Source organism: Pristiophorus japonicus, chromosome 16 (genome assembly GCF_044704955.1).
Source record: "Pristiophorus japonicus isolate sPriJap1 chromosome 16, sPriJap1.hap1, whole genome shotgun sequence".
In the NCBI taxonomy this organism is placed as follows: Eukaryota; Metazoa; Chordata; class Chondrichthyes; family Pristiophoridae; genus Pristiophorus; species Pristiophorus japonicus.
The window spans coordinates 82,178,117-82,195,391 of record NC_091992.1 but is presented as its reverse complement, the minus strand read 5'-3'; the positions used below and the strand labels follow the sequence as shown (position 1 = coordinate 82,195,391).

The following is a 17,275-nucleotide window of genomic DNA, read 5'->3' as shown; positions in this document are numbered from 1 at the left end:
CACTAAAGAGTTGAGACAACCAGCACCGTGCAATTCAAACTCTTCAAACGTAAGGCATAAGTGGCGTCGATGCATTGCATACACACGTACAGGGAAAGACCACCTAGTCCCACAAGCCTGCCTCACACTCATGATGGCCGGAGCATCATGATTATACATTTCTTCCATTCCTACCACCACCTACCACCCATCTCCTCTCCCCACCCCCACAGCTATGCAACCTCATGGGTGAGGCAACGGGAATGAGGTGGGTTGGTATTGGTGATTTCCCCCACACAATGGGTTCTGTTCTGGGACTCTGGGGGAGTGCTAATGCCCCCATACAGAAATGTAACTGTGAATATTTTCCCAGAGAGTAGTGAGCCTCTGCAATGCATTGCCGGCTGGTGGAGGGCTGTCGTTCTGCACACCTTCAAACAGGAGCTGGACTGTTTTTTGGCTGTGGCAGAGATCACATCATACAGAAGGTAAGTGGATTAACAGTCAACGTACGCATGGTCCAAGTGATCTCCCGGACTGGGTTTGATTGCTTGAGGGGGTCAGAGTGTAATTTTCTGGAGTTTTTTTCCCCTTATTGGCCCCTGGGGTTTCTTTTGCTTTATTGCCTCTCCCAGGAGATTACATGGCTACACGGTGGGGGTCCGAGGCAGGGGGGGGGGGGGGGGTGCGGTTAGAAAGTGTCTCGTTCTGATGCTTCAGGCATCATGAGCATGGGGCAGGCTAGATGGACCAGCTGGTCTTTTCCTGACTGACCTTTTGACTGTTCGTATGAGTCAACCCAGCCAAGCCATTCACTCAGTGATCTATTACACAGGGCACTGGCAGAGGTCAGGAACAAGTTGAGTGTTGACCCGATGGACAGACTGAATAAAGGCCTAAAGAGAAAAGAACTTCAAAAGTAGACTACATGAACAGCAACATAATAGAAAACAAGCAATCTTAGCAGCAGGAAAAGCTATGAGGCCCAACAAACCCAATCCTTTTTCATTGTGCCAACTGCAAATGAGATAGATTTCTTTCAAATAATAGCCTTTTGAAATAGAATATGTGAATAATTTGAGACATGATGTGGTAAGTGTAGCGTGCTTGGGAGGAACGGGTGACATTAGACCCATGGTTCCCAAAACTCTGCATCACTGGGGGTTTTCCATGTAGTATTTCTAGGTCTGTATGATAGAGATTAATTGCAATGATTTGTCAACAACTCCATTATCGCTATATCGTGCGACGACTTGGAGGATAGAAGGCAAAATGATGGATCTTGGTGGTGGTGGTGTGGGGGGGGGGGGGATTGCTAAGCGCCCCGTTTGGGGGCGGTAGTAGCCATGAGAGGGGATTTCCTGCGGCAGGCGCGGAAGTCCTGCCCCGGTCGCGATCTTGGGGTTACCGCCCCCAAGAGCAAGTGGGATGCGTTACCTTGTAGAGCAAGTGGAGCGCAAGATAACACACTCCATTTGTTCTGTGGGGTGTGAGTGGGGCGGAAGGAATCCGAGTGAGGGGTGCAGTGCTACGCGTCGTAGAAGGAGCCCTCCCCTTCATTAAAGGGGAGGGCCGAGCTGCCGACTCTGTGGGTCCCTACCTGGACCACCGGGGAGCGTGGTGCCGTGGCATCAGCCTGGCACTCAAGCGGAGTGCCGGGCTGCAAGATGGCGGCATGGACCCCCTGATCCAACCTGAAGCAGGCCGCGACCCGTAAGTAGGACGATTTTTTTTTAAGCGCCACCTTCCCTTTAAATTTTGCCCCACGAGTGGCCTACAGCCTGGTACATGCCCCCTGAAGCTGTCACTGGGAGGGCTCTCCTGAAATTTCGCTCCGGGGCGAAAATGGGTTGCTGCGCATGGTGATGTCCCCCCTCGCCCCATGTATATGCACCTCTTTAACGGGGGGCGCAAATGCCCTGAATTTCTCCCCCAGTAGGTCTTTTTAGTCCAGCAACTCTTATATTCTGTTCTGCCTCTTCACCCTATCCATCGGTCTACACTTTCTCACAAAACACAACTATTTATACTAATGGATCAATGAATTCCTCTAACATTCCCAAATCAGATGAGATGCCTAACCCTTTGAAATTAACTTATTCTCAGTCTTTCCTTTCTGCTTTAAGGAGATGTGCTGTCTTCTGGTGGAGTAATTTCACGGGGATAGGTGGTTCCTGGAACAGCTAGCACCAGACTGTACCTTGGAAACCTACATCACTAACCGTATATAGGCAGATGAAAGGCCCTTGTGGATCAGACTATATCCTCGTGCAGCATTTACTGACCCAGTTCCTGCTCAAATGCATGTGTGCGAATGTTCTTAATCTGCTAATATCCAACCGCACAGCCTTGTTTTAACACAATCTGCTGCAAAAGCATTCTTTTACTTTGAAAAATAAAATCCCTGCTGAAGAGCTTAATATAAAAATTCAGGCAAGACAGTACAATTAATAATGAGTTCAGGTCACTGCACAAAGTCCAATGGCCAACTTTGTTAACTATCTGGAGAAGGTGCAAAATAGATTTACAATGGTGATAGCAGAACTGAAAGGTTATAACTATCAGGAAAGTCTGAATAGTTTGGGACTCTTTTCTCTAAGAAGGCTGAACGGTGACCTAATAGAGGTCTTGATCACTGTGAAAGTGGCTGATAGGGTAGATGTAGAGAAGATATTTCCACTTGTGGGGTAAGTCCAAAACTAGAGGCTATAAATATAAAATAGTCACTAATAAATCCAATCTGGAATTCCCAGAGAGTGGTTAGAACATGGAGTAGTTGTGGCGAATAGCACATTTGCATTTAAGATAAGTATATGAGGGAGAAAAGAATAGAAGAATATGCTGATGAAGTAGAGTGGGTGGAGGCTCGTGTGGAGCATAAACACTGGCACAGAGCAGTTGGTCTTTTTAGACCATTTCCTGCGATTCCCCCTACTTTCAATGGGTATGGGAGGGGATGGGGAAATAGATCCCACACTTCCCACGTAACAAGGCTACAATTATAGAAAATATGAGGCTCATGAAAACCTGTGTTGCAAGGCGTTGTTAGGGACACCTAAGGAAAATGAATACTTTTTTTCGTTGTTTAAACGCAATTAGGGAACAACATCTGTTCTCATTGTGAAATGGAGAAGCCAGGACGTGATCCAAGTTTGTAACCTAATGAATGGAATCAGCAGGCAGATTAACAGGAACAGTCTCTGCAAGACCAGGGAAGAGAAGGACAGCATATGACTGTAAGGCAAGGGAGCCACGAGCTAAATACTACTTAAAAAGTTAACTTAATGTTCAGTTCGGCACGTGTCCAGGTAGAGCACATGCTGACTCAGTTCATGCATTAACGGAGGACATGGACAGATTTGTAATTCAGCAGAAAGTAGAGGAAAATGAGCCTGGCATTGAGGAAAAGGGTCGATGATATGTGTGGGTGATGGTCATGGGCCAAATACTCTTTTTTCACTCCGACTTTGCTCTGGTTTGCAATGCACATAATTAGGTTTCAGTACATTGTGTTACATTGTTCCTCGGTGCATGGATAAACATGTGTGTGAATGTGGAGTGAGGGACCAACTAAAAATGGAGTGGACATCTCTCCCACCACCAAACACATCTTCCACTCCCCTCCTCACTCCGCTTCTCTTAGTGACTGTTCCCTCTGTGACACCCTGGATCATTCACCCCACTTCAATCTGCTCTTCCCCAGGCACCTTCCTGTGTAAACGCAGAAGGTGCAACATCTTCCCATTCACCTCCTCCCACACAGTTGCCCAGGGCCCCAAACACTCTTTCCATTTACATGTACTTCCTCTAATCTGTTATTTAGTATTCACTGCCCATGATGCGGTCTCCTCTACAATGGGGAGACCAAAGGCAGATTAGGTGATTGCTTTGCCAAACACCTTCATTCTGTCCACAAGTGTGATCGCGAACTACCTTTGGCTGGCCTCCCCCATTCCCTCTCTGACATTGAGCTTGTATGCAGTTCCAATGAAGCTCAACACAAGCTTCAGGAACAACATCTCACGTTTATCCTCGGCACCCTACGCCCCTCTGTTCTGAACATTGAATTCAGTAACTTCCAAATTTAGCTCTATCCTCATTTTCACAGCCGACCCCCAGATTTTCCACTTTTTCCACCTCTCCTATTATTAAACATTGTTCCATATCCAGTCATGGAAGCACAATATACATCTGTTGCTGATTTTTCCCCGTTTCCCGCCAAATGCATGAATTCAGAAATACAGAAACCTGAAGGAGAAAATATTAGAAGGTGCGAGAGACAAAGGCCCTGAACTTGGTGGAAGCTAAATTCCACCCAAGTGCCACCCAAAGGACCGCTGAGATAACTGACAGTACTTTCGTGGAAACGTCCTGGAAAGACCGCCGGGCGGCAAAAAAACGACTTACGCTGTGAATCTGGGCGACAGCAGGCGGGACCTCCCAATCTTGGCGACAAATGCAATCCTCGGCAAAGTACCGCCGAGGATTGAGTCTTGCCCAGGGAGGGGGGAACATATAAAATTAAAAATTTTCACAAAATTGTTGAGAAGGAATTTCTTCTCCCAGAGGGTTGCGAATCTGTGGAATTCTCTGCCCAAGGAAGCAGTTGAGGCTAGCTCACTGAATGTATTCAAATCACAGATAGATAGATTTTTAACCAATAAGGGAATTAAGGGTTATGGGGAGCAGGCGGGTAAAGTAGAGCTGAGTCCACGGCCAGATCAACCATGATCTTGTTGAATGGCGGAGCAGGCTCGAGGGGCTAGATGGCCTACTCCTGTTCCTAATTCTTATGTTCTTATGTAAAACCTTCAGGGGACCCCATCCGCCTGAATCGCTGGAAAAAAATAAATAAAAGAAGTTTTCTAACCTTTTTTTGCAGGTCTTCATACTTACCGTTGAGGTTAGACCTGCCTCCACGCGGAGGTCCTCCCCCCTGCTGCAGCGGACTTCCGCCCGGACCAAACTGGCAACTCGGCGGGCGGGAGGACACTTATGCACGTTGCGTGCCTGTGGACGTGAGCAGGCGGTTCCAAGCGGTCTTCCCTCCCCGCCATTGGGAGGCCTCCACCAAACTCCCTCGGAGGGGAGACCACCCAGAAAACTCAGTGGCAGCGGGCGGTAAGTGCACCAAGTTCGGCTCTAAAGGGTTTTGAAAATGTCTTCAAGATATTCTTAACTTAGAAATTAGCATTTGCAGGTCATTGGACCATTTGTTGTAGATAATAGATCAACTCTTGTAGCTCTCCATGGTATAAGAATAAAGCCATATGAGGTATCATAGGTTAGGGGCTGGGAGGACACTGGTGGGTAAAGGGCTTGTGAAACCTACAACTAGGTAGGCATTTCTTCTCTGTAGCTGCACAGCACTCCAGACAGACTTGAGTAAAATGAGTGATGGGTTTCAGCCATGACTAGAATGGACGGGCTTTGGGCTCAGACTCCATTACAGCTATGTTGTTAATGATGTGACTAAAATATTACCTTATCCAAAATGCCAGAAAATAGCTGTAACACAATGGAAAGACACTATCCATTTAAATACACATGCCAGCTAAAAATGTGCATGCGCAAGCACTGGCTGCGCAGTTAACATAGGAACAGGGGTAGGCCAATCAGTCGCTTGTTCTGCCAATCTATTTGATCATGGCTCATATGTACCTCAACATCAAACTGGCAGCTCTTCTGTGCGTGGAATTTTACAGATGTGCATGATATGTAACCAGGTGCTTTTTATTGTATCCAGGGAGTAAGGGCAGCCAAAGTTAGTCCTTGTGAGAGGAGTAGAATGGGAGTAGGAGTCAAGGTGATCAGAGAGACCTTGGAGGGGAGTGGAACGGGAGTGTCCAGAGGAGTGGAGTGTAAGCAAGGGTGGCCAAGAGTGGCCGGAGAGGCTACTTCCTTATTTGGCAAGACTTTTCGGTAAAGCAAGCCAATTACCTTTGTGGAGTTCATTATCGAGAACTCAGTTTCCCTATAACCTCCTGACTGAAGCACTATATTGAAACAGAAGAAAGACTGAAAGTAAGACAGAAAGGCAGTAAAAAGAAGAAAGAAAGAAAGAAAGAAGGAAAGAAAGAAAGACAGAAAACGTGCATTTATATAGTCTCTTTCATGACCTTAGGACATCCCAAAGTGCTTTAGAGCCAACAAAATACTTCTGAAGACAATAGATGTAACAAGGGAGAGCAATGTTAGTCAAGTGGAATAAATCACAGGTTTGAACAGATTTAACCCTTTAATGGGAAAGAAAAAGCACATACATGGAACTGCATTCCAGATGTCAAGCTAACAGAGTTTGAAGAATAATTTGAGCTATTTGAAGTTAAGGAGGGAAGAACTTTAAAGTTAATCAGTACACACTTGAATTTAAGATGGTCTACATTTAAAAGTGGCAGTGTAGCACTGACCTCATTCATGCCATAAACACTTGTCTAGAAGTGTGGTGATTGTTTGATTTTCGGCAATGGAGGTGGGAGCAAGAGCAGGAACTGCTGGAAAGATGACTTGGATCTTACCGTATGCCGTCATGCCAGTTTATCAATATCTCGGGCAGACACATCTTCAGCAATCCAACCTGATGAATTTGCGCTAAAAGGTATGAAACATTTTCGTTGCATGTAACAATGGGCCGATGAAGTGAGAACGTGGCACTTAACCAGAGTACTTAACACCGACAAAAGAATTTGGATTCTGAAAAAAGCCTGAATTCCACCTGTGTGCACTTCGATGGGCTTCAGTGCACCTCCATTCTCTGATCCATTCTCTAATACACTCAGCGGACAAAGTGGCAGCAGGACAGACAAAGAGCTCAGAGAACTTACCCGGCAACAACTATGAAAAAATCGAGACGGTTCCATGTGTCACCGAGGTAACATTTCGGGCCAAAGATGCCCAGCGCAATCATCTTGGCAATCATCTCCACAGCGAAGAATGCAAAGATGAAATCATCGAAACCCTGAAAGAGAGAATTGCCAGTCAGTATGTTGCACTTGAGTGGAGCCTGAGCAGAAGCACGAGGATGTTACTGCCAACCGTTATAAAAGGATTGACATTTATGGGACTGGATCTGAGGAGCTGTCAGCGGGTAACCAACAAAAACCCACAGAGCAAAGTTATTGATGCTATTTGGTGATGGCGCCACTCTCAGCTATTCAGCCTGGAATCAGACCCGTCTCCACTTATGTCCCATCGCCTTCACCGTCAGTCCTGAATTAAACATTAAAGGCGCCGTCAATTTTTGTCTGGTGGGCAACTTGCTAGTCACAAAGTTGCAGTCACAGTGAGATGTGATTGTACGATAGAAGGATCTCAATCTCTGAATATCAATCAATCTAATAAAAAGTTGGAACATCTGAGTGTGGCACTGTAGGAACGGCAGGAGGCCATTCAGCCCCTCGAGCCTGTTCCGTCAGTCAATTAGATGATGGCTGACCTGGACATTAACTATCTACCCGCCTTGGTTCCGTAACCCTTAATACACTTGCCTAACAAAAATCTATCAATCCCAGTTTTGAAATTTTCAAATTGACCCCCAGCCTCAACAGCTTTTTGGGGGAGAGAGTTTCAGGTGGGGTGTACAATTGGGGGAGGGGATGAGGTGCTGTAAATCGGGCGGGGGGGGGTAAATCGGGCAGGGAGTAAATCGGGTGTGGGTAAAGCGGGTAGGATGTGAATCAGGTGGGGGTAAATCGGGCGGGGGTTGAATTGGGCGGGGGTTTGAATCGGGCGGGGGAGTAAATTGGGCGGGGAGTTGAACCGGGCGGGGGGGTGAATCGGGCGTGGGGGGTGAATCGGGCAGGGCGAGTAAATCGGGCGGGGGGAGTAAATTGGGCAGGGGAGAATCAGGTGGGGGGTGAATCTGATAGGGGTGAATGGGGCGGGGGTAAATGGGGCGGGGGTGAATTGGGCAGGGGGTGAATTGGACGGGGGAGGTAAATCGGACGGGGTTAAATTGGACGGGGGTGAATCGGGCGGGGGGGTAAATCGGACAGGGGATAAATCGAACGGGATGTGTATCGGGCGGGGTGTGAATCGGGCTGGGTGTGAATCGGACCGGGTGTGTATCGGGCGGGCTGTGAATCGGGCGGGGTGTGAATCGGACCGGGTGTGTATCGGGCGGGGTGTGAATCGGACCGGGTGTGTATCGGGCGGGGTGTGAATCGGACCGGGTGTGTATCGGGCGGGGTGTGTATCGGGCGGGGTGTGAATCGGACGGGGTGTGAATCGGACCGGGTGTGTATCAGGCGGGGTGTGAATCGGACGGGGTGTGAATCGGACCGGGTGTGTATCGGGAGGGGTGTGAATCGGGCGGGGTGTGAATCGGACCGGGTGTGTATCGGGCGGGGTGTGAATCGGGCGGGGTGTGAATCGGACCGGGTGTGTATCAGGCGGGGTGTGAATCGGGTGGGGTGTGAATCGGGCGGCCACCTAATTGTGTCCCTTTCCCATCAGGTGGGTTAGGTCAAAGTTCCACCCTACGATAGTTTGCAGTCGTTTAAGCTACAGCACTTTTAGAATCTTGCTAGCGACTTCTACTGGCAGGACAACCACACTGCACCAAACTACTCACAGGCTGTCCAACCTGGACAGCTGGTACCTGACCGGCGTATCTGATTCAAATGCCAATTGTCTGTTCGACAGTTCAATTTGCAGCTCAAGCAAACACATATTCCCACAGGGATGACCGCAGCTGCCGGGAGTGCAATCTGTACTCAATCTAATAATACAAATATACATACTTTAAAAAATATATGAATGCTAGTTATCATCCGCTGACATTCCCATCGATGCAGTAATTGGCAGGGTGAAGTATGAGCAGCATGGGGAATAAAAAATAGCAATCACTCGAAATTCAATTCGGCAAACTTTCCATTTTAATGTTGCATTAGGTAAACTCATCTAAAAGAAGCCCAATTATTTGCTGAAGTTGAATGCTTAGGAGGCTGTCGCTGATTTTAGTGGACCATAAGAGATAGTCTCACACCTGCCTTTTATATTGAGGAGACTGAGGGGCAACAGATCACTTGTGTCAAAGAACATATGTGAAGGTTGGGATTCATGCATCTGAATTAGGGTTGTCAACCTGGAGTGTCCAGGAATTACAGATTAATCTCCTAGACACTGTTGTGTGCAACCCTGGGTAAAACTCATTAAAAGGAAAATGATGTGGGGTTTTTTTTCCATCTTGTTTGAACGTTTTTGTTTATTAGTTATAAAAATATTGGATATGTGGGGAAAACAGGCTGTTTGACTGGGCGGGACAGTTAGAGATGGAGAGTCCTGCAGTGAAACCTCCTGGAGTGCGACGAATCGAGTCGGTAACCCTAACCTGGTTTCATAATCATAAGAACATAAGAAATAGGAACAGGAGTAAGCCATACGGCCCCTCGAGCCTGCTCCACCATTCAATAAGATCATGGCTGATCACGGGATAAGCAAATTTTGTTTTCCTTTTTAAAAAGCCCATTTGTCTTTGAAAGGAATTCTTGCATTCTGGGTCTAATTTCACAGGCTGCAGGTGCCCTTTGACACCTGATCTATGTGACCATTCTTCTGTTGTGAGCTTTAAAGAAGGCATTAGAGGCGAGCCTGATTCTCTGCTCACTTAACATACACTTTATGGTAATTAGGGGTGGCACATGGACATTGAGAGGTCAATGGTCACAAGACTACAGTGAACTCAGCACAGACCGGACACTAAACCTGGAATCTTCCAGCTCCGCACGCTCTGCTTCCTTCAATTATGCACACTTATCAGTAGGGACAGCCAGGGTTCCCACTCCTGGTATTGGTTCAGTGACTGCTGGAGAATGTCCCTGTCACAGGTCAGGTGTCAGAGCTCGGCTATGATGCCCCCTAGAGGTAAAACAGCCTAGCAACGCTCGCTGCCTTTACTCACATATAAAGAATGGACACTTGCGCGGGCTACCGACGTTTGGTCTCATCTTGGTTCAAAGACTATAGACTTGGAGGAGGCAGCTCGAGTCAACAGCAATAGGGAGGAAATGTTAAAACCCCAAGGGACCCTTATGGCGTTCAAAATGAGGGTGGACAGGAGACAGCAAACATGTCAAAGGATTACATCAGGCAGTTACCAATCAGGACACTATAACCTCCAACATCTAGCTCACACCATTTATGTTCCAGGGCTTTGACCTTAGTGAAGCAAAGGTTCCAGATCAGCTAAAGAGACGGAGGACTAATACAAACAGAAAATGCGGGAAATCTCAGCAGGTCAGGCAGCATCTGTGGAGAGAAACAGAGTTAACGTTTCAGGTCGGTGACCCTTCGTCAGAACTGGAAAAGTGTGAGATGTAACAGATTCTTAAGGAAGTGCAGGGGGCAGTGATAGGGGGAGGGGAGGATAGAACAAAAGGGTGAACTAATTCATCCTGAAGGACAAATTAACTATATCCCAAGGTAAGTAGAAAGGCTAGCGAGATCTGTGAAGCAGTGATGGTTGTTTTGAAGGAATCAGTGACAGTGGGGAGGTTCTGATCAACTGGAAATAAGCAAATGTAGTTCCCATTTTCAAGAAGGGGACAAAACAATACCTGGAAACTGCAGATCCATTGTCATAGCCTCAATAATTCAAAAACAAATAAACTTAATAATAAAGCAAAATGGGAGAATATCCTTGCCTGAACAAACTCAAACTTTTTGAGATGGTCACATTCCAAGTTATTGGCAGAAAGCATTATCTAGTCAGGTTTCTGAAAGACACGACATGAAAGTGTCCTTTATACACCAAACTGAGCGGCAGCAGTAACATTCACACTGATACAGTTTTAGTGACCAGCTGAAGAGCATGAAATAAAGGACAATAATAAGGGGAGCTTGGCTGAAATGAGGGGAGGTGCTGAGTTTGGTGCCCAAGAGTCAATATAGCGACCTGTCCTGTTGCTATATATATTTATACTGTGCAAATGGTAACACAGCTTCAGTGCGAGGTAGTCAAATGCAGAGATCAGCCCAGTCAAGGTATTGGATTTTCACCTGAGCCGAGTGGCAAATGCAGTTCAACATGGACAAGTGCAGGATACAGCACACAGGAGGTGGAAACTGGGGCTCATATACAGCATGCACGGGATAAAGTTGTCAAAGGAGAATAGGAGAAATTTGCGGATGTGAGCTGACTCAACCTTTTTCTATTGACTACTACAATCAATCTTTCTCTGAACTTTCCTCTCTTGCCATCTTTAATATATGCACCTGTGAGGATGCTCACAGGTTTGTAGAGCTGTAACCAGTCCAGGCAGCGGGCGATCGAGAGGGTCATTCAGCCCGACTGTCTGCCTCTCTTCCGCGGTTACATCCGAGCCAGGGTGTCCCTGGAGATGGAGCACGCAGTGTCCACCGGTACGCTCGGGCTTTCCGCGAGAGGTGGGCGCCGGAGGGACTGGAGTGCATTATTACCCCCGGCAACCAAATTTTAATTTGATTTTATATGTTTTAAAGTTTAATTTGTTTTAATTGCCAGTTTTAGTGTCCCCCTCCCCTTTTATAGGGGGCACTTGTAAAATATATCATTTTAATGCCCAAAAAAGAAATCACAAAAAAAAAACCAAAAAAAATAAATTAAAAAAAAAGAGGGTAATTAAAAGTGTTTAGAATGTCCCCCAGATCGGGGGGCACTTGATCTAATGTTTATTTTGTCCCCCCCAAAAGAGTTGTAGAGCTGTAACCGGTCCAGGCAGCGGGCGGTCGAGGGGGTCATTCAGCCCGACTGCCTGCCTCTCTTCCGTAGTTACATCTAAGCCAGGGTGTCCCTGGAGATGGAGCACGCGGTGTCCATCAGTACGCTCGCGGTCTTCCGTGAGAGGTGGGCACCGGAGGGACTGGAGTGCATCATCATCCCCGGCAACCAAATTTTAATTTGACTGTTTATTGTTTAAAAAGTTTGATTGGTTCATTTGTCGGTTCTAGTGTCCCTTTAATAAGAGGGCACTTGATTTATGGTTTTACACCAAAATAGTTGTAGAGCTGTTGAGTTGTGTCTGGCTTAGCCAGTCACGTGATGTTCATAAGACTCAATAAAACCCCAGCCAGTTGCGTTTGGGGGATCCACGATGGGGCAAGTGGTTGTGAGCCTGGTGGATGAACTGATAATGTGTAGTGTGATTGTTAAACCTTTGTTAATAAACCAACTAGTTCCTAATAGCAATGTGTTGCGATGAATGCTTAAGGAAAGAACCCATGAAGCAAATACATTACACTGTCCTATTCTCTCCTCCTCCCAACATCCCCACTTTTCATTTGAAATGAAAATTCCATGTAGGATCTCCTACTCTAACTCATTCTTTCCCAGGACCTCAACACTGTAGCGTTCCTGACCGACCTGAACCATCATCACTTCCTGCTACCATCTGCAACCAGTTGAAACACAAATTTGGTGTCACTTAGTCCTTCTTTCCTGATGTACCACAGCATAGTTCCTTGTTGGTGGTGTCCTACACTGAGTGTAGGCTCTTCCACCGGGCTCGCCATAAGCAATGTGGGAAAATTGTTTGCATAATATGGCCACTAGTGCAGTTGTATTCTACTTCAAAGGCCTTTGTCACTGTCTGGTTACCCATTAGTTTTAACATGTTTAAGAAGATACATCTGATGTATGCAGATCTGATCTTGTACTACTTATGTACAGACAATCTCTATGCTAATATGTACAAAATGAAAACATAATGGCTTTCAGATACTTCATGGCTGCTTAACCTTTGAAGGGTTTCAAAAGAGCTTTTCCAATTTATGTCAAAACTGCCTCTGATGAGAAAATTCTACTGACTGTTAATCTCATGGTTTGCATTTCAAATGTAACTCTCTTTAAAATTCTGAAACACTAGTGTCTATATTTTGCTGTCATGGAAAGAAAAGTTTTCTTCAGTTTCCAACGCCCACCCCCTCGCCCTATATTAATGGGCGTGAATTAAAATGGCAGTTGGTGGCTGTAATGTATGTATGCTGACAGGTTTGTAGAGCTGTTGAGTTGGGAGTGGCTTAGGTAGTCATGTGATGTTCACAAGACTCAATAAAACCCCAGCCAGTTGGGTTCAGGGGCTCCACGATGAGGCAGGTGGTTGTGAGCCTGGTGGATGAACTGGTAATGTGTAGTGTGATTGTTAAACCTTTGCTAATAAACCAAATATGTTGCGATGGATTCTTCAGCAAAGAACCCCATGAAGCAAATACATTACAGTGACCATTTTGCTCTGTTGAATGTGAATTCATTAATTACAACGTGTCATTTTGCCATGCACCGTTATCCCTTTGTCATTTAATCACTCCTGCCCTCCGCCCTATCATAGACCCTCCCTTTTGTTCTTTGATGAAAGCTGTTCATCTCTAACATCTTCCAGTACTGACGAAAGGCCATCGACCTGAAACGTTAACTCTATTTCTCTCTCTGCAGGTGCTGCCTGACCCGCTGTGTATTTCCCAGCATTTTCTGTTTTTAGTTCAGATTTCCAGCATCCACAGCATTTGGTTTTTATTTCAGTGAAATCATTAGTGTTGGTAGCCAAATATTTCATAATCACGACACAATAGGGCAGTTCCACACTTCTCATGCTGCTAATGAGGTGCTTAACTATTGGAAACCATAAAAGTTATGGTAATTCAGCTCTGCAGTAGGAAAAACTGATACTTAGATCACCAGGATGCAATATTGGAGCAGAAGGCGTAAACTGTACTGCCAATTTTGTTCCTTATTTTCTGCTCCCATTGTGTAAGTTCCAATGTAACACTGTTTTTCACGTGTAGCCAACACATGCTGATGAAGCTAAAGGAGAACTGCTGTATTATTAAGTTTCTTTGGCAGAAGCAGTCCTGGACTAGTTTCTCACACTGCCCCCTTCAGGCCAGAGGCTTGCTCTGCTGAGCTTTGAATTTCGAACATGAGGGAGAAGGGAGGGAGAAGGAAATTGAGGAATTGTGGTGGCCCAACAGGCAGCTCACAGATGGCTGGGGAGATCTGGGTCCCATTAGCCTGGGCGCCATCTGAACTCAGATCTCAAGAGGTGTTGCCAACCCACCAACCCCATCCAGATTCAACATTGGTACTCGAAGGATAAAGAACGTGAGCTCACCTGGAGAATCTTGCAGCGCTCCGAAATGCAGGTGTTGTCTTCGCAGGGTTGGAACATTCCGAGGGTGACACAGTTCAGCAAGATGACCAACATGCTCATCCGTTCGAACCACGTAAGAGAGAGGAGGAGTTAAGGAAACTTTGCAGAAATGGACACTGCAGCAGATGATCACACAACAAAACTGCGACTGTAAGAAAGCCACACACTGTGACACACACACACACAGAACATAACGGGGTTAGGAAAATGATTCACTGATGGATCAAAGTCCGCTGGCGGGAGACTGATGGGATCGGATGAGCTGCCCGTTTAACATCACAGCCCTGAACTGTGCCGTCAATCGGACCGGGTGTGAAACTAATCCGATTGACGGCACAGCCTCCTCTGTTCCAAAGAAATTGATCCGATTGTGATTTATTCTTTACAACATCACCAACAAACACACTTTACAAGCTGGCTCCAATACATCATGTGACTTTTATTGTAGTTACAGCAGTAGTTGCATTCCCTCTATATTATATCGATCCTGTCAGTTTCCTGCCAGGCAGGTCAGGTTGAAGTGACCCCCATAAATCTGGGTGTCAGTGAAGCACTCTCCTGTGTTCCTAGAGGATACATCACATTCAAGGATTTGGATTTCCATGATTACTGTAACTTAACGCTTCAAAAGGACGAACTGAACTTGTATCAAAACACTTTAACACGCATTATATTCACACTGGGAGTGGAGAGCTTTCCTTTGCACATCATTCTTTTTATTGCCATGTTTCCCTTGGGTTTCTCCCTTTGTCTGCTGCAGGTGCTGACTCTCGCTGGAGCACAAGTGCATGGCTCTTCAGAGCCCCAGTCAAGTGGCCACTGTTCATGTGTGAGCCGAGACAGTGGGCACTTTGCTGAGTCTTTCAGGGAGGGAGTTTCAGGATTGTGACCCAGCGCCGATGAAGGAATGGTGATATTTGTCCACATCAGAATGATGTGTGACCTGGAGGGTGTATTGTGTACACCTTTGAGTATGCTCACAGGCTGGTAGAGCTGTTGAGTTGCGAGTGGCTTAGCCAGTCACGTGATGTTCACAAGACTCAATAAAACCCCGGCCAGTTGGGTACAGGGTGTCCACGATGAGGCAGGTGGTTGTGAGCCGGGTGGATGAACTGGTAATGTGTAGTGTGATTGTTAAACATTTTGCTAATGAACCAATGAGTTCTTAATAGCAATATGTTGCTATGGATTCTTAAGCAAAGAACCCATGAAGTAAATACATTACCGAGGGGAACTTGGAGGTGATGGTGTCCCCATGCACCTACTGCCCTTGTCCTTCCAGGTGGTGGAGATCGTGGGCTTGGGAGGTCCTGTCACAGCGAAGTCCAATCCTGCCCTCGCCAGGTTTAAACTAGTAAAAGGTGCATTTGGGCCAGATATCAGGCAGTTCTTCTTCATGTAATGAATGACCAACACATGGAACGGATTCCCAGGCACCGTAGTGGAGGTGAAAACACTCCAGTCGTTGAAGAAACAGTTGGATACTGCAATGGGGGAGGTTTCAGGATCTTTCAGGGTAGACGGACTAAGATAGGCCAAGATTTAAATAGAGGCCCTTGAAGATCTTCCTACACTGTACCATAGAATCATAGAAATTTACAGCACGGAAAGAGGCCATTTCGGCCCATCGTGTCCGTGTCGGCTGACAAAGAGCTACTCAGCCTAATCCCACTTTCCAGCTCTTGGTCCATAGCCTTGTAGGTCACAGTACTTCAAATGCACATCCAAATACTTTTTAAATGTGGTGAAGGTTTCTGCCTCTACTACCCTTTCAGGCAGTGAGTTCCAGACCCCTACCACCCTCTGGGTGAAGACATTTCCCCTCAAATCCCTCTAAACCTCCTACTAATTACTTTAAATATATGCCCCCTGGTTGTTGTCCCCTCTGCTAAGGGAAATATGTCCTTCCTATCTACTCTATCTAGGCTCCTAATAATTGCATACACTTCAATAAGGTCTCCCCTCAGCCTCCTCTGTTCCAAAGAAAATGAACCCAGCCTATTCAATCTTTCCTCATGGCTAAAATTCTCCAGTCCAGGCAACATCCTGGGAATTACCTCTGGCAAATGACTTTGTCTGTCCCACTGTGGGGAGCAATGAAGTAGTTGAACGGTTTAGCTGTGGTCACCCAAAACATGGCCTGACTACCAAGTAGGCACAACAATTGATTTTGTCCAAACTCTATCACGAGTTATCCTGATCGATGACAGCACCATAATACATTTACAAATCTGCTCAACGTGAAGATAAATGCTCCCCGACTTCCAAAGCCAATCCTGCCCTGCCCACCAGGGAACCTGTGAACTGAGCGATGACTTCCGTTCATTGCTGCTCACTGTGACAACGTACGAGCAAGCAGCACAATGTTCCCCCGGGCACAATTCTTGTAAGCAACAATTAAGGAATAATTAGAATCAATTAGAAGGTTAAGCTGACAGTGTTCGATGAAGAGGGGTGGGAGGAGGCTCGTGTGGAGCATAAACACCGGCACGGAGCACTTCAGCCAAATGGCCTGTCTCTGTGCTGTACATTATGTGTGATGTTTAAGGCAACGGGGGAGGGGTTGTGTGGGGTGGGGTGGGGGGGGGAGAGGGGATGGGGGCAGGGGCAGGGGGCGGGGTTGCAGCATTAAAATTAGAGTGCAGTCCTAACCCCCTCCCCCATTTCCGTTCCGATCCCACCTGCCGCCATTTTTCCCCGGGGCTTTTAAAAGGGCAGCCCGGATACCTGGGAAAGCCTGATTAAGTTGTGTAAATCGGAGGGCCGATGATGTATATACGACCCTGATTATAATTGCGAGATACAAACGAGTGCAACATGTGCCACGCACTCCCCATGCAGTTGGACCGGGCGTCAAGAGGCCTCGCCAGCGCTTCTTGAAGGGAGGCCTCTCGGAAGATGGCCCGAAGTGTTTCTGGCCTGTATTTTTCCGGAGCCAGGAGGAGCAGAAGTGCTCCTTGTGATTCCGGAGGAGCTGGTCTGGGCTCTTCCCCCGTCCCCACTATACCTCGTCCTCCCCCTCCCCCACTACACCTCGTCCTCGCCCTCCCCCACTACACCTCGTCCTCCCCCACTACACCTCGTCCTCCCCCTCCCCCTCCCCCACTACACCTCGTCCTCCCCTCCCCCTCCCCCACTCTACCTCGTCCTCGCCCTCCCCCACTACACCTCGT

At 46.9% G+C, this 17,275-nt stretch overlaps 1 protein-coding gene across 1 annotated transcript in view; it reads right to left on the bottom strand.

The window, feature by feature from the left end:
* cacna1g (calcium channel, voltage-dependent, T type, alpha 1G subunit) overlaps positions 1-14,170 on the bottom strand; it is a 372,532-nt gene extending 358,362 nt beyond the window's left edge. The window contains exons 1-2 of the mRNA XM_070857502.1: positions 14,064-14,170; positions 6,804-6,937 (exon numbers count right to left, since the gene is read on the bottom strand). Coding sequence (XP_070713603.1) covers positions 6,804-6,937; positions 14,064-14,162 — 233 coding nt within the window. The 5' untranslated portion in view covers positions 14,163-14,170. The remainder of the gene's footprint in view (positions 1-6,803; positions 6,938-14,063) is intronic.
* Positions 14,171-17,275: the final 3,105 nt, after the last annotated feature.